The sequence below is a fragment of the Aulonocara stuartgranti genome (assembly GCF_965226115.1).
Source record: "Aulonocara stuartgranti genome assembly, chromosome: 3".
NCBI lineage: Eukaryota > Metazoa > Chordata > Actinopteri > Cichliformes > Cichlidae > Aulonocara > Aulonocara stuartgranti.
The window spans coordinates 62,033,316-62,061,042 of NC_138941.1; the positions used below are offsets into that span (position 1 = coordinate 62,033,316).

General features: G+C 41.7%; 2 protein-coding genes across 2 annotated transcripts in view; both read right to left on the reverse strand.

Moving 5' to 3' along the window:
• LOC309695479 (low affinity immunoglobulin gamma Fc region receptor III-like) overlaps window positions 1-27,727 on the reverse strand; it is a 92,343-nt gene that overhangs the window by 43,594 nt on the left and 21,022 nt on the right. The window lies entirely within an intron of this gene.
• The window catches only part of LOC309693812 (piggyBac transposable element-derived protein 4-like), a 39,990-nt gene continuing 24,251 nt past the window's right edge, over window positions 11,989-27,727 (reverse strand). Inside the window, exons 2-4 of the mRNA XM_082513375.1 lie at window positions 13,868-14,036; window positions 12,738-13,675; window positions 11,989-12,648 (exon numbers count right to left, since the gene is read on the reverse strand). Of these exons, the coding sequence (XP_082369501.1) occupies window positions 12,100-12,648; window positions 12,738-13,675; window positions 13,868-13,997 (1,617 nt within the window). The 5' untranslated portion in view covers window positions 13,998-14,036 and the 3' untranslated portion in view covers window positions 11,989-12,099. The remainder of the gene's footprint in view (window positions 12,649-12,737; window positions 13,676-13,867; window positions 14,037-27,727) is intronic.

Here is a 27,727-nt window from a genome sequence, read left to right on the forward strand (position 1 = left end):
TTTTACTGTAGATTTATTTGTGTCTTATTTTCTTTATTTTGCTGTTTTAAGGCTCATTTCTAAATAATTAGTTTACTGGAATATTATTCCAGTAGACTAAGTTTCAGAGTCAACCAAGCTTTTTTACAAGATATTAACTTTAAAGACTCCCCATATGGAAAATATATATATAAATCTTATAAAGTTTGTATCTGTCTTTTGTGAAACTTGTATGAAAAGCATATAAGAGTGAAACAGATATAAGATCCCTTGAAAAATTATATAATGAAACTTGTATGTTTTGGATACTTACTAAAACAATGTATGAAAGTAATGAGAAAGTGGCCACTTTCATGAGTAATCATAAGTTTTTACTATTTCTTTTCCATATGGGTCCTTTTAGATGATATTGGTCTTCAGCATATAGAGTCATAATTAAACAGTAATGTTATATCAGCTGCATAGGGAATAATATTGCTACATCAGTGCAATATAACTCTTTTATTTTATTTCAAACCCATTTTAAAAAAATCTATTCTTTAACAACACATACAAGTTACTAAGATAATTTGTAGAAGCACAGTGGAAGTCTCAAAATACCAAAACATGGAAAGATTCACAGTTGTTTTGAGTTAATATGAGGTTTGGTGATAATTAGAAAAAAAAGTCCAATAAAAGTAAACTTATTTTCAATTAACTCATTCTGCTTTGCACTTTACTGCTAGTCTTGCACTAGTTCTGCTTATCTAAAAGTCATTGTAAATGCTGCAAGCAGAAGAATTATTCCCTGTACAGACCAATTTCTTCTGTTCAATTTTGTTTCTGTCGCCAATGAAAGCGCAACAGTGGGAAGGAAAAACTCCCTTTTATCAGAAAGAAACCTCCAGCAGAACCAGGGAGGGGCGGCCATCTGTGCTGACCGGTTGAGGTCATGAGGGGAGGAAGAAACGAAAAGGCATGCAGAATGCAGAGTGGTGTATAAACACATAGTGAGAGAAAAAGCTGACTCAAGAAGAAACACTCAGCTTACCCTAGACCTATTGCAACATAATTGCAACATAATTAATGGAGGATTCAGGTCACCTGATACAGCCCTAACTATATGGTTGGGCCACCCTTAACAGCAATCAAGCCAGGACCCAAATTCAGGACTTTCTGAATGAAGACAGTGTGTTTATTTACAGCAAAAAATTACAACAAGAGTCCCAATATTTCACAGTGTGAATGTTCTCTAGGTGTCAGTTCCCAATTTCCGTGCAGTGATTTTTCTCAGTGGTCTGTTGTGAATGTTCCACCCTCCTCGGTGTTAATGTACATTAGTTCTCAGCTCCTTCTGGAGGAAACCTGGTCTTGTTAGGAGAGACGGCATCCATCCCACTTTGGATGGAGCAGCTCTCATTTCTAGAAATATGGACAAATTTATTAACACCCCCCCCCCCCCCCCCCAAAAAAAAAAAAAAAAATATGACTGTCCAGAGTTGGGTAGCAGGGGAAGCAGAGTTGCAGTCTTACATGCCTCTCTGCAGCTTCCCCTGCTACCCCCCCCCCCCCCCAAAAAAAAAAAAAAACATCTCCACAGAGACTGTGTCAGCTCCCAAAAACACAAAAAACAAACTAAAAACCAACAATAATAAACCTAAACATAAAAAGATCACAAAGAAAGAACAATACAGTATCCACATCTGAACCAAAGAGTAAAACAGTGAAATGTGGATTATTAAATATTAGGTCTCTCTCCTCCAAGTCTCTGTTAGTACATGACTTAATAATTGATCAACAAATCGTTTACTCTGCCTTACAGAAACCTGGTTGCAGCAGGATGATTATGTTAGTTTAAATGAATCAACACCCCCCAGCCATTCTAACTACCAGAAACCTCGAAGCACAGGCAGAGGGGGCGGTGTGGCAGCAATTTTTCACACCAGACTATTAGTCAACCAAAGCCCAAGACAGACTTTTAATTCATTTGAAAGCCTGATGCTTAGCCTCGTCCACCCCAGCTGTAAAACTCAGAAACCCGTCTTACTTGTTATCATCTATCGTCCACCTCGGCCTTACACAGAGTTTCTGTCTGATTTCTCAGACTTTTTATCTGATTTAGTTCTGAGCTCAGATAAAATAATTATTGTGGGTGATTTTAACATCCATGTAGATGCTAAAAATGACAGATCAGTGCTGACCGGACTGTAGGCTGTTGCACAAAAACCATAAAAATAAAAGTGACATTTGTGGACATAAATCTGTGTGTGCGGATTTCAGATCCTCCCACCTGACTATATCCTTAATTGATGTCAACAGCACCCCTACTCAGTGTTGGGAAGGTTACTTTTAAAATGTATTCCACTACAGATTACAGAATACATGCCCCAAAATGTATTTTGTAACATATTCCGTTACGTTACTCAATGAGAGTAACGTATTCTGAATACTTTGGATTACTTAATATATTATCATGCTTCTTACAACTACATGAATGTACTATTGCTGTGTGATTTATTACTTTTACTGGAGGTTACTCAACATACCAGTACCAACTAGATTTTTAAATCATAATATAAAATGAGTAACAGTAGGGTGGACATTAGGTAAGGCTGCACTTTTTGCAGCGATCTCATATAGAAAACTATTCCGCACCGGCTCCAAGCCGTAAAGGTGTAAAACCATAAAAGGACATCTGGCTAATATGTTGGGTTCCGTGTCGGGCTCGTAGCTGAAAACTAGCTTTACTTTGTTGTCTGGGTCAGCTTTGCTAGCGAAAGACAGAGAGAGTTGTTGAAAGGCTGCTCCAACTGAACTTATTTGTTTCGGTGGAAAACACAAACACAGTGTATAGTCGAGTCTTAACAGCTTACTTACAACTGGACTCATCGGGCTCTCTTTTTGGCTGCAGTGGTTATTATTATATTTACATGCTTCTATTTCCCGTTTCTGCTCGGTGACAACTCGTACTTTTCGACTCTTTTTCTCCCTCCCTGGCGCTCACAGACACATACCAGGTATGGCAGTCCATTCTTCCTGCAGCACGGACTACACTTACCATGAGGCTACATTCTTTAAGGCAATGCCTGTAACACTCTGCTTTTTGCCTTCATATTAAATAATTTTTGTGAATAATTTATAAAAATATTTCTTCACGTCATTATGCGGGCTGCAAGTAGAGGTGACAAGGGCCGCAAGATTGAGACACAGGCATTAGAGCCTTTTAATGCATGTTTTGTTTGGGTTTCCACTGGCATGGAAACTAAAAATAGAGCGGGCATAACCTCACATATGAAACAGGAAAATACCGCCGTGTAATCAATTCATTTCGAAAAAGTAACTGTATTCTGAATACCACCTTTTTAAATGGTAACTGTAACGGAATACAGTTACTCACATTTTGTATTTTAAATACGTAACAGCAGTACATGTATTCCCTTACTCCCCTACTGTACTATACTACAACAGTTTCCCCGTTGAGTTGCCAGACAGTTTCAGAGCTAACCAAAGGTCTTGTTCCATGGCTTGACCAAACTCCTCCTAAACCCAAGTAATTTTCACAAGCTACTCTCAGAGCCACACACTGCTTGGCATTGTTGGTAATGTGAGCTGCCTCCAGAGTACCAAAGGTTAACAATGTCCCATTAGACTCCTCCCCCCTTCCCCTCTGGTGTCCACCATCCAGGGAATACCACCAAGACAGGCATCAACTACCTTGTAGCCACAGATCTGTACAGTATGTTCTGTACACCTGAATATATGAGGAGCCCTCCACCACAATAAGGTGGCAGTTCATTGAGGGAGTCAGTAGAGCCCCTACTTCTCCATATGAAAAGGACCCAGTTAAGATGGTTTGGGCATTTTATTGGGATTTCTCCTGGGCAAGGTGTTCTGAGCCTCTCTTACCGAGAGGAGACACTAGGGTGGATTCAGGACATGCCTAAGAGATTATGTCTCTTAGGCATAACCTATTCCTATATGGGTATATGTCAGGTACTTCAGCTTTCTCCAGCAGGCTGACAATATGCATTGGTATGTTATGTGTTGGGAGTAAGAATGGTCTCTGTCACTGTGTGGTGCTTTCCTCTGAGATACCATGTGGATTTTTTGTTGTGTTTGGTTTAGGTTAGCACTAACCTAACAAGACAATGTTGTGTGCGCGATTATTCCACCCAGGACTGCACCACTGCTTGTACTGACCACAACATCCATGGTTTGTGTAAGGCTTCTGTTTTATTTCTTAAAATAAATAGTTTTTTTGAATGATACCATGCGGCCTGGTTTGGCAGAAAGGGGATGCTTAATGTGGGCCAGCTGAGCAAAAAAAAAAAAAAAAAAAAAACAGTTGAAACCAGTTTGAACCAGACGAGCTGTGCAGGGTTTTTTCTTTTCTTTTCTTTTTTTTTTTGTCTCACCACATTTTTGTGGTTGAAGTAGAGAGAAGCTCAGAGATTTAGGTTAAAAACAACTCCATCTCACGAAGTCCCACCGGGGAGGGCAGACCGACTCCATCTCATTTCCTCTTAGCTGAACTGATGTCATGTAGTTTACTTGTTTTTAGTTCAAATTTTAGGATAAATATATTTTTATTTATTTTTGTTTTTGTCTGTCCCGTTTGGTTCTTTAGCAATCAGAATTATTGCTAAAGAGCAGTTTCTCATTGCCTCATTTCATAGACGTATGAGAAAGAAGCATTTCTCATAAAGTTATAGAGGGGCAAAGCCAAACCACAGTGTTTAACAGAATCAGGAAGGAGGAGTGTCTAACCAGATGTGACTATGACATTTGACCATGATCAAAATGTCAATCACCAAGAGAAAGAATGGATCAATAACACCGCTGTGGCTGCTCTGTATGTACAGCATATTGGATTAATACTACACTACATGACAACTGCACTGCAATTCTGTTGTCTCATTTAGGGTACCAGTTGTGCTTATAGAGTTTGGCTCTGTGATGGACCGAGATGAAAAACAGGAGGAGCCCAAGAATTATTAGAAAAATATAGTTTCCATTTATTTAACCCCCAAAAATTATATTTACAAGACTAATAAATGTTGAGCTCATAAAAGAGGTCAAAGAAACAAAACTGAACTCAGGCCAAGACTGCAAACTTAACCAAATGACTGCTCAAACATAAATAATTGACCTAAACATGAAATGACATACAAGGGTATATATAATGGCTGATCAGACCATTGTGACACATGAGGGGTAACAAACAAAACACAATCATAAATCACAAACGATGCAGTACAATCTAGTTTGTTAATAAACTAAACATTAAAGGAGAAAATCAAAAACCCCATTAAACCCTAAACTCAAATATTTAATTAAATACAAATACTTTGTTTTTAAAGTAAAGAAAACACACATTCCCCCCCTTCAGCAGGAAGTGGTGGTGTGGTCCAATTATCTTCCCTTGTATTTAATGGTTTCAAACAATGGCTACCATCTTTTGTCCGGCAACTCCCAGGGATGATAGCAGGTAAGAAATAAAAAGACAAAGGTTAGTCAGAAAGCAAAGAAATGAAGTAGTATGAATACATAAGTAAACTAAATGTGCGCGCTTACAAATAGAACAAATGTATCCAAACCAATCAATAAAGTTATTGGATACTAAAATGTATTACTATGTTCAAATGAAGAATGAAAATACAAAAGTTACCAGCTTTAGAGTGTGGCCACAGGTTTGGCCATCACAGGCTCCAATAACATTTCATGTCAATTAAGATGTTTTGGTTTTGGTTTTCAGTTGCCAGGATATTCTTTAAAAAAGTCTGAAAACATTGAATTTAAGAAACAACAGTCTGAAAAAAAATCTATTAATGTCCCCACAAACTCTAACCAGGCTACATTTTAGCTTCATTTCATGTTTTTAATGTAAAATGAAATTTTTAAAGTGATATTTTTTTAAATGAATGTTATTTAAAAAAAATTCCTGTTCGCTAAGATTGCCTTTAAACTACTGTGTTTCCAGTTTTAAAAGATGACTTTTAATAGCACATTTGCTGTGAAATAGAAAAGGTTCGTGATGTGCTGTCAAAGGCCGAACAAACAACTCTTCACTATCTGCAATAGTTTGGAGTTAAAATAGTTAAAAGTGGAATTAGGTGACTTTGAACATGCTTTCTATGCTTCATGCATGCCTTCCTGAGTCTAAACCCTGAAACAAACCCTAATATCATTTCTCTTTAGTTGTGACCTTATTACTGATCTACACAACAAACCAAGGTCAGTAAACTAATGTCTAAGTTGGAAACTCCCCAGCTCTGACAAAAGAAAAGTCTGTAAAGTGCTGTAGGAGAGCTCATAGAAGCTTTTCATTGGTGGGATAGATCAGAATTTTATCTTGCCTGCAGTTAACACCATATGAAAATGCATTATTTTTAGATCTTTGTCACCTTTTCATTTTTCAAAGTAATGGGATCCAGAAAAGAGAAGTAGTGACATGAATGGAAGAATTTGTGGTCATATTTCAATTGCAATATGCTGCAGGCCAACAAATACACGTTACTGTTGCATGTTGTGGTGAAACTCACAGACATCACATCCTGTTCCACTTTCATGTCACTCTCAGACAGTACATCGTTAACCCCTTAACATCAAGAGCCTTTGTTGCAAAAAAAAGAGGATATTCTTGGGAGCACTGTGTTTGTTTTGTTTTGATGCATCCAGATTTGCATATTAACAATCGTGTAACTGAGCTCTTTCTTGTGCAGTGGTTGCTAGTTTCAGCTATTAAACACTGTGTCCCAATGAGCAGAATCCAGTCCCTGGCATCTTGATTGTTGTATACATAGTTACTACATATAAACACGTGCATGATACAATATAACATAATAACATGACAACATGTACCATTGGCGTATAATTTGAAATTTAGTCACTATTTTTTTAATAATAGTGCCTGTTAGAAGCATCAAGAAAGTGAAAAGTGATGGTCTCAGTATAGAACCCTGTGGAACTCCATGATTAACTTTGTGTGTGTGTGTGTGTGTGTGTGTGTGTGTGTGTGTGTGTGTGTGTGCGTGTGTGCGTGTGAGAGAGAGAGAAAAATGCCTTGTTTACATGGGCAAACTTATTTATCAGATTAATATAACTATTGCAGCAGAAGTGGCCTTTTGAGGTTGGCTCCAGAAGTGAGGCAATCTCCATACACTCCCATGTTAAAAGGGGCAGTTTTATAACAGTTTCATAACAAGTAATATAAATGACTAATGTCATGGTGTGAATGTGATTGTCTCAGACACTCTCTTGGCTGAAGTTTGGATAATTTTCTGCATCTTCTTCCAGCAGCTAGATAGTAAAGAAGGAGAAATGTACTTGTATTGATTTGATAGGCAGAGAGATTCAGCTGGAAAGTTGGAAATTGTGCAGCAGAGTAGAAAGGCAGCTCTCCCTCACAGCTCATCTGACTGTGAGTCCCAGCCGATCTCAGTTCTTCGATGGAGACTTTGTATCACTGAGCTGTGAGGAGGATGACAGCTCTACGAGATGGAATCTGACAAGAAACACAAGAAAACAACAGAGGACTCAGTGTGGAGTTCGGTGGGGAATACCAGCTCGTTCCTCCTGTAACATCAGTTATGTCTTTCCACTGGAAAGTGGAGTTTACTGCTGTGAGCCGAGTCCAGAGACGGTCCCATCAGTAACATGGTTAACCTGACAGTCACTGGTAAGCTGAGTGTGTGGAGTTAGTGTTGATGAAGCTGTGTGTAAATGGATGAAATGCTGTAGTTGCTGTCTGTGTTGAGGTGGATCAGTGATCCTGCAGAGTCCTGTCCTCCCTGTGATGGAGGGAGATGACGTCTGTAAAACAAAGACCACTCCCTCCAACCTCACAGCTGCTTTCACCAAAGATGGTGTCTTCATCAGGAAGCAGCCTAAAGGTCATATGACCATCCAGGATGTAGGCCTCTACAAGTGTGTCGTCAGTGATCAAGGAGAGTCTCCATCCAGCTGGATCACTGTCACAGGTGAAGATATTCACTCTGATTTCACCTTTTATTTTATTTATGGATTCACCTGAACAGATGGGATTCTCTCTGCAGGTAGACCTCCAATCAAAGCTCCACTTCCTGCCTTAAAACCACCCATCTCTTCCTTGAGCACAGTTTCAGTCCAGCCCACATCTGGAGCTCCGCCCTCTGCCTCAACACACTCACAGCTCACGCTGACCCTGGTCCACTACCTAGTGGTTTTCTGTCCATACTTTATCTCCACTCTCCTCATGGTGTCTTTATATTTATCCAGAGCCAATAATCAATTCCCAGACGCCTTAACGCCCACTCACATCCTGGGCCATCTGACCTCAGGAATTCGCATGATAAGGTGTGGCCAGGTTTCACAATGAACACACCCGAAACTCTGGCTGATTGGGACCCACGCCCAGTTTCACACCTTGGCTCAGGCGATTAGAGGATCATCAGGGGGTCCTTTTGTCCCTCTGTGGGGGGTACTCCCACTAGGTTTATATCTGGGACTCTCCACCATTTGACCTTAGAACTGAAGAAGCTTCTCGGATGAGAGGTGAAACGTCTTCAAGCAACTTAAAGAAGTCCAGACGCTTTTCTTTGCAAGCTCTTTTGACTACGATGACCTGGATGACTGAGAACCTTCACAGACAATAATCAATGACCTAATAACCTATTGATTGGCAGCTGTTAATTCTTTAATTCTTTAAATAGAATAATCAAACTTTCCTTTCTGACCTTTCTGGACTCCATGAAATGCCTCCTGTGACAGTGATGATCCCGCCTACACAGGCTTAACAGGGACTGGACCAGGAGATTGATGATGTCACAAGGACAGAGGGAGTGTCATGGCTCATTTTTTACTCTATATTGCTTTTGTTGAAATACTTCCAGAGCAGGTTCACAAAAGTTTGACTGTAGATTTATTTATTCTCACTGGTCTGCTCATCTCTGATTAACACAGCAGAAGCATGAAAGTCACAAAGTACTATATGACCCATTAACACACTCTTAGTATCAAACTTACCCTGAATAATGATGCAGATACTCTTTAAGGTTTGATTTAATGTTTTAGTGCTGTGCTCTCTGATTGGTCTTCTGATCTGGAAAGACTCATGCATAGCTTTGTTTGATTTCAAATGGACTATTGTTACCATTTACATTGACTGAATCAGAATCAGAATACTTTATTGATCCCTGGGGGAAATTATTTTTTTGTTACAGTGCTCCATTATAAACCAACGTTAACAAGACAAACAATACGCTAACTAAGAATAGTACAATATGTATGTATGTATATATGTATGTATATATATATATAAAAAAAAAAAACACCCAGCATGCCCCTGCGGGCAGTTTATCCTTCAAGCTCGGGTCCTCTACCAGAGGCCTGGGAGCTTGAGGGTCCTGCGCAGTATCTTAGCTGTTCCCAGGACTGCACTCTTCTGGACAGAGATCTCCGATGTTATTCCCGGGATCTGCTGGAGCCATTCGCCGAGCTTGGGAGTCACCGCACCTAGTGCTCCGATTACCACGGGGACCACTGTTACCTTCATCCTCCACATCCTCTCGAGCTCTTCTCTGAGCCCTTGGTATTTCTCCAGCTTCTCGTGTTCCTTCTTTCGAATGTTGGAACACTGAGCTACTAGTTGTTTCGCCGTCAGTGTGGATGTGGGGTATCGAACACACACACACACACACACACACATATATATATATATATATATATATATATATATATATATATATATATATATATGTATGTGTATATATGTATGTGTATATATGTATATGTATATATATATGTGTATATATATATGTTTTGGCCTTGGGTTCACCCTGAAGTTATGATATGGTCCCTTCCTTTGTTTAACTGCACTTATTGTAAATAAATCACTGTCACAAAATATTAAGTGTGTGATGTGCTGCTTGGGGTTGGACGGGGATGGATCACCCTTTATGTTGTGGTCTGGCCGCGCCTAGACGGGCCATAACATAATTGGGGGCTCGTTCCGTCTCTTTTCTCGCTTGTTGGTGAGTAGGGTTGGCGTGTCTTGTTCTGGTTAGTGGTTTTATTTTTTTGTGTGGGGGGTGTGTGAGAATGGATTTTTCACTTGAAGATTTTGTGGAGGCACCTTCATGGGAAAAAATTGACAAATGTAAGAAAGCGGACCTGCTCATTGTAGACTTGTAGTCAAGACCGCCTAATCCGAGACCAAGACAAGACCAAGACCAGAGGGTATCGAGACCAAGACAAGACCAAGACCAAGTTCAGACGAGACCGAGACCGAGTCGAGACGAGACCAAGAGCAAGACAAAAAAAGTCTTTAAACCACAGCCAGATGCTATTCTATATACATATGCAGGACACCTTAAACTAGTTTTTTAATTAAGCAGCAAGGCAGAAGAAAGTCGGGGCTGTATCGAGACACGAGGACTAAACCCCTATTCAACCAGACCCAGAACTGATCCGGAATTAAAACAGAACTACAACAGTAACCAAGATAGATCCAGAATCAGAACTAGATGATAGTAGCACTAAAAATCATCATAGACCTGCACTACACTTATTTTTTAATTCTACCAAAGTAGATTGAGAAAAGTTTATATAATTATTTAGCCTTGTTGTGCAAACAAGCCTGAATAACTTAATAAATATAGAATTTGAAAAGTAACAAATGGTATCTAAAAAGAAACACTAGGTACTAGATACATGTTCTGATGAGTTTTGGCAAACAACCATTTGACTAACATGTGTGTCTCACCTGCTCTTGTTCATCTCTGTTCTGTCGTCATTCTCTCTCTCCCTCTCTGCTCCTCTCTCTCTCCCTCTTTGTGCTGACAATCAAGCCAAACACCAACATCATCAAATATACAGTTGAAACCAGATATTTACACACTCTTCAGATAAAAACACTTTTTTTAATTGTAACATCAAATCAGACAAAATGTTTATTTTTTTTAGATTGATAAATATAAAAACATATTTGTTAACTTTAAGAGTAAAGAGAGAAACTGTCTGTATTTCTTAACACTTACACCCCCGGAGAGCAGTCATTTCGGGGTAGTACCTTAGACCCCCGCGGAGTCATCATTTTGCGTTTCTACCTTTAAAAGCCGGAGAGCAGTCAAATGCTGGAAGTGGAAGCTAAATTGGCTAGTCATTCATATGTATATTGGGTCGTTACCTAGGAATTCTGGAGGGAGGGGATTGGGGGAGAAATCAACACACATGAGTCTAGGTCCTTTGTTGCTGACATTTATTGATAAAAACAGTAGTTTCATTTCATGTTATTTCCTTTTTCATTTCAAGCAAGGAAGTGGATGTAGTTAGTAAGTAAGATATTTCAGACATTATTCTGACACAGAGGAGGAGATACTGGAATTATAATTAGTATCTATGCATGCATTTGTGATTTTGTTTGACCTTCCCATTGCTCACAATTTGAATTTGTTCACACTGCAGATGAGTGTCTCAGTCCCCAAACAAGCTCTCTTTTTCGGTGGAGAAGCAGTCTCCTCATCCGCAGTGAGTGTGGAGAAATCAACACACATGAGTCTAGGTCCTTTGTTGCTGACATTTATTGATAAAAACAGTAGTTTCATTTCATGTTATTTCCTTTTTCATTTCAAGCAAGGAAGTGGATGTAGTTAGTAAGTAAGATATTTCAGACATTATTCTGACACAGAGGAGGAGATACTGGAATTATAATTAGTATCTATGCATGCATTTGTGATTTTGTTTGACCTTCCCATTGCTTACAGTACAAAAAACCAACCATTTGTACACATATGTACTAATAATAATAAAAAGTGAGTGCAACACTGCAACCCGTCACCCCGTCGTTCAGTGGTCGTTGATCAGTGGTCCATTGTGGCACCATTCAGAGCACTGGTACAATAGTACCAGCAAGATATGGGAAGACATTGCAAATGTACTTGGATTTTAGGTTGCAAGCCACCCAAAACTTGATCCCAAACTTGTCAGGTTTACTTGCAAACACTTGGAGTGTTTCAGTATGCCATCTTAGGGAGAACTCAACACACATGTAGGTCCTTTGTTGCTGACATTTATTGATGAAAATAGAAAAAAAACCAACCGTTTGTACACATGTTTACAAATAATAACAAAAATTGAGTGAGTACATTACAACATTTTCAGCAATCACTCACAATCCTGGCACTGCCACGGTATCTGTCGCCTGCATTTACCACATGTGTACCTGTAGCAGTGAACACATCGCACAGTGGCCTGATTTTTTTTGCATCTGTGTTTGACCTGACACGTGGCCCTTTTTCCAGGGCTCGGTGTGGAGGGTTGTGTCCGAAGCAACTGTTCTTTTCTTTCCTTCTTCGCAGCTACATGAGAGTGAGCCAATTCGGTTGCAAGGGCTACCAGGAAGTCCACCCGTCTTTCCTTCGTCCCGGTGCATTCTTGATACAGCACATGTGCATTCAGTGCTGCCATGTCAATCATGTTATAAAACACGGCAACTGGCCAGCGCCGTGTTCCTTTGCGGACAGTGTACTCCCGAACCATCTGGTCCATCACATCCACGCCACACTTTGTCTTGTTGTAAAGGGTGACAGTGTTTGGCTTCCTTTTGGTAGTGTTTTCGGTCTGAACCACGCTGTGCATGCTGCTAAGAATATATACTGTCTTCTTCCGTTTGGCCGCATACGCCGTCAGCGTGGCAGCAGAGGTTGAAAACACCTAAGAAATAAGATAAATTGTTAATTCCATAGCCCTTTTACACACAATGAAACACATAAACATAGAACCACAAAAGACCTGCAACATACCTGAGTGGTGAATTCATTGCGATCTGTCTGTCTAGTGGATTGAGGAATTTCCCTGCGAATCTTGTTGACTGTGCCGAGGATGGTGGTTTTCCGTCTAAGAAGTTTTTGCGCAAGTGAAAGCGATGTGAAAAAATTGTCAGTGGTAACATTTCTGCCCTTGTCCAGGAATGGTTCCATCAGCCTCATAACTACATTTTCGGAAAGTCTCTCCCCAGTGGGACGATTGGGGTCCTTGCCAAGATATGGGAAGACATTGCAAATGTACTTGGATTTTAGGTCGCAAGCCACCCAAAACTTGATCCCAAACTTGTCCGGTTTACTGGCAATATACTGCAGGAAACTGCACCGAGTTTTTGATGGGAAAAGCTGTTCATCAACGGTGATATGTAGACCAGGGTTGTAGCACGTGATGCAGTTGGTGACAAATGATCCCCACACACTGGAAATTGCTGCGAACTTATCAGTCTTTGCTCGATCACAGCGGGTGGACTTGTCATCAAAGCGTAGGTGTTGCATGATGTCTTGGAAGCGGTTTCGTGCCATAGTTCCAATTATCTGTGGGTTTCCCAGGTTTGCTGACCAGCAGTCATTTACAGATGGAACCCTGTAAACCCCCCGCAAGATGACAATAGCAATAAATGCCATTAGTTCAGGGAGGTCCATGAACCAACAAACATGCTCCGTTTGCTGTGCATGTTGAATAGTCCATTCTTGAATGCTACGAAGCATGTCAAGAGTGATGAAACACAGGAAGCTCTGAAGGCGACTCAAGATACTTCTCCTGGCCTTAGCCGTTGGCTCTCCATCTGCAGCGTACGGTTCTATAGGGGTGAAAGGGAGACGGGTCCCCACATGTTCTTCACGCCACACTGTGCCATCTTTCGCTGTCTCAGTCCCCAAACAAGCTCTCTTTTTCGGTGGAGAAGCAGTCTCCTCATCTGCAGTGTGAACAAATTCAAATTGTGAGCAATGGGAAGGTCAAACAAAATCACAAATGCATGCATAGATACTAATTATAATTCCAGTATCTCCTCCTCTGTGTCAGAATAATGTCTGAAATATCTTACTTACTAACTACATCCACTTCCTTGCTTGAAATGAAAAAGGAAATAACATGAAATGAAACTAACCGGAAGACTGATCAGACAGCTCTGAGTCCGAATCCGGCTGAACTTCTAGGTCTTCTCCATCCGAGTCACAAGGGTCGACTTCCGCCAGGATCATTTCCAACGCCTGCTGGGTGGTGAGTCTTCTCTGCATTTTCTTTCCTTGGAGAGGAGGTCCGTACACCACAGGATTCTTCAGGGCAATGAAGGGTTAGGCTAAGTGCAGTGAGATTGTATCATATATATACCCTTGATCACAATTGATCAGTGGGGTCAGGTCACACTGATCAGCGGGGTCACACCCCCGTCGTTCAGTGGTCGTTGATCAGTGGTGCCACAATGGACCACAGAACGACGGGGTGACGGGTTTCCTGCAGTATATTGCAAGTAAACCTGACAAGTTTGGGATCAAGTTTTGGGTGGCTTGCAACCTAAAATCCAAGTACATTTGCAATGTCTTCCCATATCTTGCTGGTACTATTGTACCAGTGCTCTGAATGGTGCCACAATGGACCACTGATCAACGACGGGGGTGTGACCACATAACAATGCAACCCGTCACCCCGTCGTTCAGTGGTCGTTGATCAGTGGTGCCACAATGGACCACAGAACGACGGGGTGACGGGTTTCCTGCAGTATATTGCAAGTAAACCTGACAAGTTTGGGATCAAGTTTTGGGTGGCTTGCAACCTAAAATCCAAGTACATTTGCAATGTCTTCCCATATCTTGCTGGTACTATTGTACCAGTGCTCTGAATGGTGCCACAATGGACCACTGATCAACGACCACTGAACGACGGGGTGATGGGTTGCAGTGTTGCACTCACTTTTTATTATTATTAGTACATATGTGTACAAATGGTTGGTTTTTTGTACTGTAAGCAATGGGAAGGTCAAACAAAATCACAAATGCATGCATAGATACTAATTATAATTCCAGTATCTCCTCCTCTGTGTCAGAATAATGTCTGAAATATCTTACTTACTAACTACATCCACTTCCTTGCTTGAAATGAAAAAGGAAATAACATGAAATGAAACTACTGTTTTTATCAATAAATGTCAGCAACAAAGGACCTAGACTCATGTGTGTTGATTTCTCCACACTCACTGCGGATGAGGAGACTGCTTCTCCACCGAAAAAGAGAGCTTGTTTGGGGACTGAGACACTCATCTGCAGTGTGAACAAATTCAAATTGTGAGCAATGGGAAGGTCAAACAAAATCACAAATGCATGCATAGATACTAATTATAATTCCAGTATCTCCTCCTCTGTGTCAGAATAATGTCTGAAATATCTTACTTACTAACTACATCCACTTCCTTGCTTGAAATGAAAAAGGAAATAACATGAAATGAAACTACTGTTTTTATCAATAAATGTCAGCAACAAAGGACCTAGACTCATGTGTGTTGATTTCTCCCCCAATCCCCTCCCTCCAGAATTCCTAGGTAACGACCCAATATACATATGAATGACTAGCCAATTTAGCTTCCACTTCCAGCATTTGACTGCTCTCCGGCTTTTAAAGGTAGAAACGCAAAATGATGACTCCGCGGGGGTCTCAGGTAGAAGCCTTCTTGACTTGACTGCTCTCCGGCTTTTAAAGGTAGAACGGTAGAAGCTGGGAATTCCAGTGTTAATAGCAAATGGCACCAAATTGTATTCAAACTTGAGCCACACTTATGGAGCTCCACGGTTCTTTTCCTGGTGTTTTGGTTGACATCTCTTGATTTTTCCCATGTCAAAGAAACAGGCTCTGTGTTTTGCCTTATATGCATCCACAGCTGTGCCACCAATTTACTCACATGGACTCTACTAACCTATCAGAAGCTTCTTCAGCTCAGAATGGAATCGTCTGGAGTTTCTTATTAATTAACAATAAACTTAGTGTATATGTACTCCTAAATTTGATGAAAGTGATTAAAATAGACAGATCTCTCTCTTTTTATTCTAACATTTAACTAATTCAAAAGATATTTCAACATTTATTTATCTAAAACAAAAGTTTACTCTAAATTGATGTTTAACAGTAAAAAAAAGTTTTTATGTTTTCTCCATAAAGTGTATGTAAATATCTGGTTTCAACTGTGAATATACTGCTGTGTATTGAAATTCCTCTTGTTTTGCATAGATATACTGAACAACATCCAAAGCATAATATATAAAATAACATCTACCTGAGTTTTTTCTTTGAAAGAAGCTCCTTATGTCCATTGTTGTGTACATCAGTACACAATTGAAACCGATTTAGAGAGTTTGTTTAGCCGTGGAGGGAAACAACTGAAAATATGAAATGTAAGCAAAGACTCTCTAAAAAAAATCAGCATTGCTGTTCAGCTTTTTATTTATCCATTTGTTGATTCACTTGAAGAGCAAGTAACGCAACCAAGTGATCAGTTTGGAAGTGCTTCAGGAAGGTGAACGCACGCAAAGCTACTGGTCCGGACGGGATTCCCGGCCGCGTCCTCAGGTCATGCGTGGCTCAGCTGGCTGGAGTGTTCACGCACATCTTCAACCTTTCCCTCTCTCTGTCTGTAGTCCCAGCCTGCTTCAAAATGGCCACCATCGTCCCTGTACCCAAATCCTCCACCATCTCCTCATTGAACGACTGGCGACCTGTAGCCCTGACCCCCATCGTAAGCAAATGCTTCGAGAAGCTGGTCAGGGACTTCATCTGCTCTGCACTACCCGACTCACTGGACCCTCTACAGTTTGCATACCGCCACAACAGGTCCACTGATGATGCCATAGCCCTGACACTACACACTGCCCTGTCACACCTGGAGAAGAGAGACACGTATGTGAGGATGCTGTTTGTAGATTACAGCTCAGCATTCAATACCATCGTTCCCTCGAAGCTGGACAGGAAACTGCAGGATCTAGGACTGAGCAGCTCCCTCTGCAGCTGGATCCTTAGCTTCCTGTCTGACAGACGCCAGGTGGTCAGACTGGGCAGCATCACCTCATCCCCCATCACACTGAACACTGGTGCTCCACAGGGGTGTGTACTGAGCCCTCTCCTGTACTCACTCTACACCTACGACTGCACAGCCACTAACAGCTCCAACATCATTGTGAAGTTTGCGGACGACACTACAGTGGTGGGTCTTATCACCAACGGTGATGAGACGGCTTACAGGGAGGAGGTCAGCGCCCTGACCCACTGGTGTCAAGACAACCATCTCACCCTCAACGTCGCAAAGACAAAGGAGTTGATAGTGGACTTCCGGAGGTGCAGAGAAGTACACACCCCCATCACCATCAACGGCGCTGCTGTGGAGAGAGTGAGCAGCTTCCGGTTCCTTGGCGTACACCTGGCTGAGGATCTTACGTGGTCAGTACACACAAACAAAACAGTGAAGAAGGCCCAGCAGCGCCTCTTCTTTCTCAGGAGACTGAAAAGATTCGGCATGAGCCCCCGCATCCTCAGGACCTTCTATCACTGTGCCATTGAGAGCATCCTCACTGGATGCATCACCACCTGGTATGGCAACAGCACCGCCTACAACTGCAAAGCTCTCCAGCGAGTAGTGCGGTGCTCTGAACGGATAATTGGAGGTGAGCTTCCCTCCCTCCAAGACATCTACAGGAAGCGGTGCCTGAGGAAAGCGGGGAGGATCATCAAGGACTCCAGTCACCCCAGCCATAAACTGTTCAGACTACTTCCATCAGGAAGGAGGTTCTGCAGCATCCGGTCCCGTACCAGCAGACTGAGAGACAGCTTTTTCCATCAGGCCGTCAGACTGCTGAACACGTCATAGACACCTCAGCTTCACTACTGGAACTTCAACATTATGCACTCCACACTGTATATAAATGCCACTTGTTTTGCACATATTCAACTCTGTATATTTTATATATTTTATTATTATTATTATTATTATTATCATTTTATTTTATTTTTTTACTATTTAATTTGTAAAAATGTGTATACACACACACACACACACACACACACACACACACACACACACACACACACACACGTAGGAAAATATTTAGTATACACATCCAGAAATGCATATACTATTATATATTGTACATATATTTATTAGTTTCAGGTTGGCCATTCTTGTATTTTGCTCGTTTGTGTTGTTGTGTTTGCACATCTCTGTTGCTTGTGGGGCTCGCACACAAGAATTTCACTCGCATGTGCTGTGCCAGTGTGCCTGCACATGTGATGTGACAATAAAAAAGTGATTTGATTTGATTTGATTTGATATCAATCTTTTGTGATACACTGTCATATTTACATTATTATGATTTGCTTTGGTACCTGGTCAAACTTAAGCTCTCCTCTGTCTGCAGCAAACTCGCAGGCAGTAGCTTCTCCCCCCTCGCTCACATGGGTGCTGCGCTCAGTCGCTCAGTGCCTGAGCTCGGATCATACCAAAATTAGGGGGAATTTACGACGGTGTGCTCTGTGCTTTGTGTGTTGTTTTTGTTTTATACAGTTGTCAGTCAGGAATCTAACTAACAAATTACACTCCAAAAGACCCCATGCTTCTGAAAAAATGACCCGGGCTTAGGCCCAGTGATAGGTTTGTAGCTTGTACCTATCCGCTGGAACGTTGAAGACAATATAATTACACTGCAAAGCAAGACACAAGTAGGCAAAAGTTCTTCATGTTACTCGTGCACGGGAGAGACCGGACAAAGCGCCGTTCCTTCGCTTGACCCCAGTTGCTCTCGTCCGTTCTCCCGTACCACTGTTCTTTTATTGAGGTTACATGAATATGCATAGGTTCATTAACATATGACGTCTACATACACACAAAGAGTACCTTGCCTGTGTATGTGGGTGTGTGTGTATGTGTGTGTGTGTGTGTGTGTGTGTGTGTGTGTGAGGTCCAGATGTGACCCTGTGAAGACTCCCCAAAGCTGGTGCCAGGACGTCTGGGTCCATCTAACAAAAGGCTCTTATACTTAAACAGATATACGTGTGCTTGCTATACCATAAATCAAAGATAAACTCTCTTAGGGAGAATGTGATTTATGCCAGGACACTCTAGAGGAATGAATGCACTCCCTTCTACACAGAGTTGTTACAGACCTCCTTTAGGATGAAACATTCTTTCAATCTACAATTGATTATACACTTCTAAGCATATATGAGTAAATATTTCTAAGCATAAATGACAATCAACAATACAAATCTAACATTTCCCCCCTTTTTGACCTTTATGCTTGGAAAGTTCCCAGTTACGAATACCTCATGTCTGTCAGTTTCAATGCAAACATTTTTATACTCAGCATATGTCAAATCACCCTAAATTACTGAAAAAATACACAGTTTAACAAATGTATTAGCAGTTATCCCGTTCATTGATCTCATCTCATGGCAAACTGCATCCTACAAGCAAACAAAGAAATTGTTAATTTAATAGTGAAAATAAGAAAGTAACATTTTCAAAACCATCTCAGCTTGGTGATGCTTCCTCCGGGTGTGCAAATCACATTTAAGCTCTGCAGGGCGTCATGAATGTCTCTTCCAGTTGTTTCCATCATTGTCCATAGGACCAGAGTCCAAATGTATGTAGGATAAACATTCAAACACCAGTTGGTTTTGTTGTTTGTCAACATGGGTCTCAGCTATTTCCAAAGCTGCAGACCTCATAGGAAACTGCTGTTATCACCACCATAGCTTCTGGTTCCTGTGCTTGTCACAGAATCATGATGTCATCCTTAGACTCCCTCTGCGCTGTCGATGGAGCTTGGCACGCTCCCCTCATCCCTCGAGTTTTCCTGTCCCAACGCTGCTTGCTGTGTTAAGTCTCCTCTTGATCTCCTGGAAGCTCAGTAGCACAGCTCTCTGTGTGATGTCTGCTGTGCTGAAGATGATCTCTGATCCTCCTGAAGTCTCTCTCCTGGCCTCAGCTCCCATCTTGTGGACGATCCTCTCAGGCACTCCTTCTCGTCACGCATAGTCCTGATTTTGGGCCTGCTGGATCTGTCTCTCTTAGGTGAGAGTTGTCATGTGTCCATCTCCTCTGCCTTCCTCCTGGTTCAGCTGTTAACCCTAACCCCATTCACATATAAACCCAGAAATCCTGTAGTAGGAAAACATTAACTAATCCTCTTATAAACCACATGATCAAACACATGATTAATCATCTGCTGTAAAAAGAAATGTAAATGTTAGCGCTGCGCAGGTGTGTACACTTTCTCACAGTAATGTCTGTGAGCAACACTAGTTAGTGAATGACACACACATAGTAAATTCACAGACAGAGAAAATGGCATTTAAAAGATTAAATCGTCATGCAACCTCGAATGTTGCTGTCATCTTTCTGCTCCTGTAACAAAAAACACATAAATTCATCCACCCTTGTGTCCTGTCTAGGTGGAGGTTAACCTTGAGTCGTGGTCAAGTCCTGTCAGCTTTTACCAGTCAGTCAGTTTGTTTTTTATTTCCATTCATTCATTCATTCATTCTTTGCTGATAGTGGAACCCATCGTCGCATTTAGTTTCCACTTCCAGCAAAATGACGTCATTTCAAAAAGAAAAAGAACTTTAGTTTGGATTACATCGCTGAATTCTTTTTAGGCCGGGACTTTCATTTAATATTGTCCCAAATAAGTAGCTTTCTCCTGAGCCCATTTCAATGTGGAGAAAACTCACTTGTAACAGCTTTCTCGACAGGTCGTATAGCACTTTTAATTTCTGACGTGCAGATCTGCTTAAAGAAAAGAAATAGACAAACAAAATCAGTGCTGTTCAAAAATGAAAAATGAAAAATAACAGAGATTATCAAACCAAACTCTCAGTGCACTGTGAAAGTATCAAAATAAAAAGGCCTTGTTAAGTCATGACACAAGCTCCTCATCAACTTCACAACAGGAGAAGAATCATCAGCTAGATTCACTCCAAACCAACCATCAGCTGCACAACACACAACACAACCCTAATGTCTTATTAGCTATGAGTTTAATCACCAGGTCTGTGCTCTTCACTCATTTAGGCCACAGATCTATTCAGTTTTCCTTTTTCCCTTCATCATAAAACATGTGACATGCTGTTGTGCACTTCACAAAAGAAGTTTGTTCTGACGTATTCAGAGTTGTGTATCTAAATACAGGATTCACTCGCACATCAAAACAGGAAACTCAGTGTTTTAGAGTCTCCACTCAACACACAACAAACTCCAACACATCTCATTCACTCGTGCTAGAATTCAATCACCTTTCATTAATCTAAGAACGATCAACTAATTTGCATATCAGCTATTAACCCACTAAGTTGACAGGACGACAGGAAAGCATGTTCAAAATAGTATCACAAAAGACAATTTCCCTCATACAGTAAATTACATGTGCTGCCTCAATCAAGCAGCAAGCTTCTCCCAATTTACTATATCAACAACTAAATTTATTGTCTGATCACTGGTTGGTCAAACCAGAATCTTTTTTCCCACAAAAGTTTAAATTGTTGTCCTGCAACCTAGAGAGTCAATTTTTTTGCATTGGATAAATTCAGTATTTAATAACAAGTGTCTGCTAAATTGACACTATTTTAACACTGATGAAAGATAACAAGCTAATTTTCATTGCTTGGGTGTTTGTGGTCTTAGGCAGGTCTAATGCATGTCTGTGGAGCTGCATATCCAGCAGAGCATGTTCTTAAAAGCTGCATTTTCTACACACTTCTCTGCTATTATTTAATCATTTCTTAACTAATGTGCTATGATTCTTCATGAGTCATTTTGTGTTTGAAATTGTTAGTAGGGTTAATTCATGTTCTGCTTGTTTGTGTGATTTTGTATGTTTCTATTTTCGCAGTGTTTCAGACTCCTTCACAATTTTCCAACTTAAGCAGTCAGTTTTCTTTTCCCCAGGTTTGCTAACCCAAATTTTGATTTCCCACATTAAATAATTCCTATGTGTTCTCACCTAGTCTTCTCACTCTGTTGTCCTCTCACTCTTTTGTCCTCTCCCACTTCAACAGTCCCGGCAGTTCTCCTTCAGCTTTGTCCTGTGTTCCACTGTCTCTTCTTGCCATTTTACTCCACAGGTGGCAAATGTCAAACTCCAACTGTTCAGTTCTCCTCAAACGTTTTCTTCACATGCATAGTGAAGTTGCAGCTTGTTGGAAACACAGTGCCATTCATCCGATCAGTCAGGATGATGGGTTTGCTCTTCTTCTCTGGTGCTGTTTGTCCACATTGCTGCTGCTCGCTGAGACTTTTGCTCAGGACTTGCTGCTGTCTCTTTATCTGCCATGTTATTGCTGTGGAGCTGCATTCTTCAGGGAGGAGTGAGCTTGCTTGTGAGGTTGAGACACATACACATTGCGCTGTAAATAAGTCAGCCAGAAACTTGGCTTGCATGTTTCCAATGATGTTTAACTATAAATTTCTTCCGTCCGACCGCTGCATGTGGAAAATTGATACAGGTCTGCTTTTCACCTGAAAGTGACAAACTAAGACATGTTCATTATTCTCATCACTGCTTAATCAACACACATCTCTCTCTCTCTCTCTCTCTCTCTCTCTCTCTCTCTCTCTGTCTGTGTGAACAATCCTTTCTTAAAAGCAGAAAACCTTTCTGCTATGATTATTTTTCTTCGTCTACAATGTAACTTGTCTCTTTTTCACTCTTTTATTTTTTTTATTTTATTTTATTTCTTTACAACAGCTTGTGATCCGCAAAATCACCGCTCTCACTCACAATCAAAGGCAATTACTTTTGCACAGTGCACAAAAACACTGATGTCAGACACATTCACACTCACGTTTTCATCTGCATAAATAAATCATATGGCTGGAGATATGTGCCATGGTGATCCATAGGCATGATCACACGTTTATTTAATTATTTTCAACCCAACAAAACAAATAAACGAAAACATGACGCTGATGCTATGAACACTCCACACACAGGAGTCAAGATGCAGGAAAACTGCAACGCAACATCACACAGTAGGTGCATTCTTTGCCCACAGCGGCAAAGTCTTACACTTTCATATTCAATACAGCTTCTCCATCATGTACTTCAGCATATTAGTTGTTTTCACAGATGTGCTGCATATCTCAAAAATGGCTCATAATAAGACGACAGTCTTTCACACAGGTCAAGTTTCTCTATGCACTTCATTAGTTTAAATATTTACCCATATCACTTCACCTCATATGTCATTGTACTGAATTTGAGCAACCACAAGCTTAATGTACATTACTTTTAGCAACTATCCACCTCAATTACGTCTATGGTCTGGCACACAGGCTGCTGTCGATCAGGGCAAGCTAAAGAGTTAACATTTTGTGTCAGCAAGGGGTGGGGGGAAAGCCATCCACCAGAGCATATCTCAAGTGCTGCTGATGTGGGCTGGCCCTCTCCACACACTCCTGGCTGCTTAGGAAACCATGATAACAACAGCAGTCGGTGTCACAGACCACATGTTCTAATCCGCACACACTCACACAACAACAACAACAACAAATATCCTCACTCACAACCAACAAAAATGAGGCCTATTGTCTCAACGCAGTCTCACACAGTGACCGCGTGCTCCGCCGCACACAGTGGCAAAGACTTAAACTTACTTGGCGTTGCTTAGCGTGTAATATCAGCCTCGAATCCCGCCGATCACCATTCATCGAGGAGAAAAGACAGACAGCGAATCCACAGGAACTTCCTGGCTGACGTCAGTCTTTCAGCGTGCCTCTCCTCCCCTCGGTGAATGCGATTCCAGGGCTCCGGCATCGAAGGACCAATTAATGATAGGTTTGTAGCTTGTACCTATCCGCTGGAACACTGAAGACAATATAATTACACTGCAAAGCAAGACACAAGTAGGCAAAGTTCTTCATGTTACTCGTGCACGGGAGAAACCGGACAAAGCGCCGTTCCTTCGCTTGACCCCAGTTGCTCTCGTCCGTTCTCCCGTACCACTGTTCTTTTATTGAGGTACATGAATATGCATAGGTTCATTAACATATGACGTCTACATACACACAAAGAGTACCTTGCCTGTGTATGTGTGTGTGTGTGTATGTGTATGTGTGTGTGTGTGTGTGTGTGTGTATGTGTGTGAGGTCAAGATGTGACCCTGTGAAGACTCTGGTGCTAGCTGGTGCCAGGACGTCTGGGTCCATCTAACAAAAGGCTCTTATACTTAAACAGATATACGTGTGCTTGCTATACCATAAATCAACAATTTAAACTACAATTGATTATACACTTCTAAGCATATATGAGTAAATATTTCTAAGCATAAATGACAATCAACAATACAAATCTAACACCCAGTAAGCCACCCCCCCGCTCCGCTGATGGTTGACTCCAAATCGCCCGAACACTATGTCAATTTGAGAACGCAGGACCGAAACAGCGAGACCAAGACCGAGACCAAGACAAAAGTCCGTCGAGACCAAGACGAGACCAAGACCACATAAAAGTGGTCTCGAGACCGGTCTCGAGACATCCAACTCTAGCTCATTGTGGCAAACTCTTACGATGTGGAAGTGTCTTACAGTGCTCACAAGGTAGAGTTAAAGGAAACCCTGGCTGAAAAGCTAGTGGAGAAAGGTGTGCTTCCACCACGGGGAGATGATGCGGAAAGCAAGCCAGTGAAAGGCGCAGATGGCACTGCATCTGAAGCGGATGCTAACGCAGTTGATGCGTCTGCTACTGGCACGGAGGCTGATCGGATTTCTGAATCCAGTGAAGGTACGTCCACTGAGGATCTGCGCCTCACGCTCCGCATAAAAGAGGTGGAGACCCGCAACAGGCAGCTGGAAGTGCAAGCTATGCATCTCCGTATTAGGGCTCTTGAGCTTGAAAAGGGCTCAGCTGGTGTTTCCCCAACGTCATCAAGCACAAGTGCTTCTTCCACTGCTGGTTTTGACATAAGTAAGCACATCAAGTTGGTTCCCCCATTTCGCGAGTCTGAGGTAGACTCCTATTTTAGTGCATTTGAGCGCATAGCCACTGCTTTGAAGTGGCCGAAAGAGTTTTGGTCCCTCTTACTCCAATGTAAGCTTGTGGGAAAAGCCCAAGAAGTGTGTTCAAGCCTGTCTATTGAGCAGAGTTTAGATTATGAAACGCTTAAGAAAACTGTGCTGCAGGCGTATGAACTTGTCCCTGAAGCATATCGGCAGAAATTTAGGATTCTTAATAAAACTGCTAACCAGACTTTTGTTGAGTTTGGGCGAGAAAAGAATGTGTTGTTTGAGAAATGGTGTTGTTCATGTAAAGTTAAAACCGTGGAAGAGTTGAAAACTCTTATTTTGCTGGAGGAGTTTAAAAAGTGTTTGCCGGAACGCATCGTGACTTATTTAAATGAACAAAAGGTGTCGTCTCTCACTAACGTGGCTCTCCTGGCTGACAAGTTTGTTTTAACGCACAAAAGTGTGTTCTGTGCACAGAATTCGTTTCAGGAAAATTTATCTGAACGAAAAAAGTCACCAAGAGCAGTGCTTAAAAACGTATCACCGTTTATTGCTAAATCAAACGGTCGAGAATGTTTTTATTGTCACGACTCAGGACATTTGATTGCTGCGTGTCCAGTATTAAAAAGAAAAGAAGCGAGGGGCACTAAATTCCCCACAAGCGTGGGTTTGATTAAAACCGCTTGCTCGCCAAAGGTGCATGTGGAGGCCGAACAAAACCCGAAAACTGACGTTGATCCGCAGTTTCTACCATTTGTGTCATGCGGCTTTGTTTCGTTGACGGGTGAAGAAAATGATAAAGTGCCAGTCACGATTCTTAGAGATACGGGTGCGTACCACTCGTTTCTACTAGAGTCTGTGCTGCCTTTGTCTGAAAAAACATCCTGTGGTTCCGACATACTAGTGTGGGGAATAAAAATGAGTGTCACCAAAGCCCCTCTGCATATGGTACACCTGCACTCGCCGTTAGTGTTGGGCTACGTTAAAGTCGCTGTGCGCCAGCGATTACCAATCGAAGGAGTGTCCTTCATTCTTGGTAATGATCTAGCTGGTGGGCATGTTTTTCCCCCGCCAGAAGTTGTTGATGTTCCTGCCCTTGATGCTGACTCAGACTCCACTGCTTCCGAGGTGTTTCCTGCGTGCGCAATTACTCATGCTCAGGCTAGTAAAATGGGTGAGATTGTGGATTTGTCTGGATCGTTTATGGCTACGCTTGATGAAGACGACTCTTTCGTGTCACCCAATGATTCTGTAAAAATCTCCACATGTGACGTCCCTGAAATGATTCCTGAGGACATTAATCAGAGCTTGAATACGACCAGAGAAATCTTGATCGAAGCACAGCAGGGTGATCCTTCACTGGTTCCTTGTTTTTCCTCTGTTGTGGACAGAGAGGGATCTAAAGCTCCAGTAAAATATTTCATTGAGAACGGTGTGCTGTTGCGATCTTGGTCTCCTGACTCAACTGATTTACATAGGGTAAATCAGGTTCTGGTGCCAAAGGAATATAGACTCCAGATTCTCAGTCTCGCGCATGATGCCTGCTTTGCTGGACATCTTGGGGTCAAAAAGACGTATCACCGTGTATTACGTAACTTATTTTGGCCTGGAGTAAAATCAGATGTGGTGAAATATTGTCGCTCATGTCATACTTGCCAGGTAGTGGGAAAGCCAAATAAACAAATTCCGCCAGCGCCTCTTCACCCGATTCCAGCACTGGGTGAGCCTTTTGAGAGAGTTCTGTTGGATTGTGTGGGCCCGTTGGTAATGTGCACTGCCACTCATTTTCCAGAGGCAATTCCATTACGTACATTAGAGGCAAAGAACATTGTGAAAGCCCTCACAAAATTCTTTTCAACTTTTGGGTTACCCAGAGTTGTTCAAACTGATCAGGGAACAAACTTTATGTCAAAGGTGTTTGCCCAGGTTTTGAAGGAGTTAAAAATTAAACATCAAACGTCCAGCCCTTATCACCCAGAGAGTCAGGGTGCACTGGAACGATTTCCTCAAACCTTAAAAACCATGTTGCGCAAATACTGCCTTGTATCAGGTAAAAACTGGGATGAGGGACTTCCGCTTTTGCTTTTTGCTGTTAGAGAAACCACTCAGGAATCCCTTGGATTTAGTCCGGCTGACCTAGTTTTTGGACACACTGTGCGCGGTCCCCTGCGACTGCTTAAAGAAAAGTGGTTATCCGAGTCACAGCGAGCCGAACATAACGTGTTAGATTATGTTTGCAGTTTTAGAGAACGTCTTTTCCGTGCATGTCAGTTGGCCCATGACAATTTGGAACAAACTCAAGGCAACATGAAAGCCCGGTATGACAAAAAGACAGTGGTCCGACATTTTGCTCCTGGTGAAAAAGTTCTGGTGTTGCTTCCTTTAGTTGGGTCTAGCCTCCATGCTCAGTTTTCTGGTCCCTATGAGGTGGACAAAAGGATAAGTGACACTAGCTATGCAGTAAAAACTCCTGATCGAAAGAGAAAACTGAGGGTTTGCCACGTTAACATGCTTAAACGCTATGTTTCCAGAGAGGACGCGGCAGCCGAAAAAACCTCTCCCATAGCGCCTGTCTCTGTGTGTTCGGCACCACCATTGTATGTTTTGCAAGATGATGACTTGATTGACAAAAGCAGTTGTATGCCGTTGGCCCGTTTGCGAAACTCAGAAGTGTTAGAGAACTTTTCTGTCGCAAAGATATCCTTGATCTGATTGAAGTTAATTTGCTGCTTTTCTCTGACCATCCACGGCAGACGCCTGTGCTGTTTCATGATATCGTTGTGGATGTTGATAAGCCAATAAAACAACATGCTTATCGCGTAAATGCAACCAAGCGGATTTTAATGCAACAGGAAGTCGAATACCTGGTTAAACATGGGTTAGCTGAGCCCAGTAACAGTGCATGGAGTTCACCCTGTATTTTGGTGCCTAAACCAGATAACACCCCACGTTTCTGTACCGATTTCAGAAAGGTTAATGCAGTCACAAAAC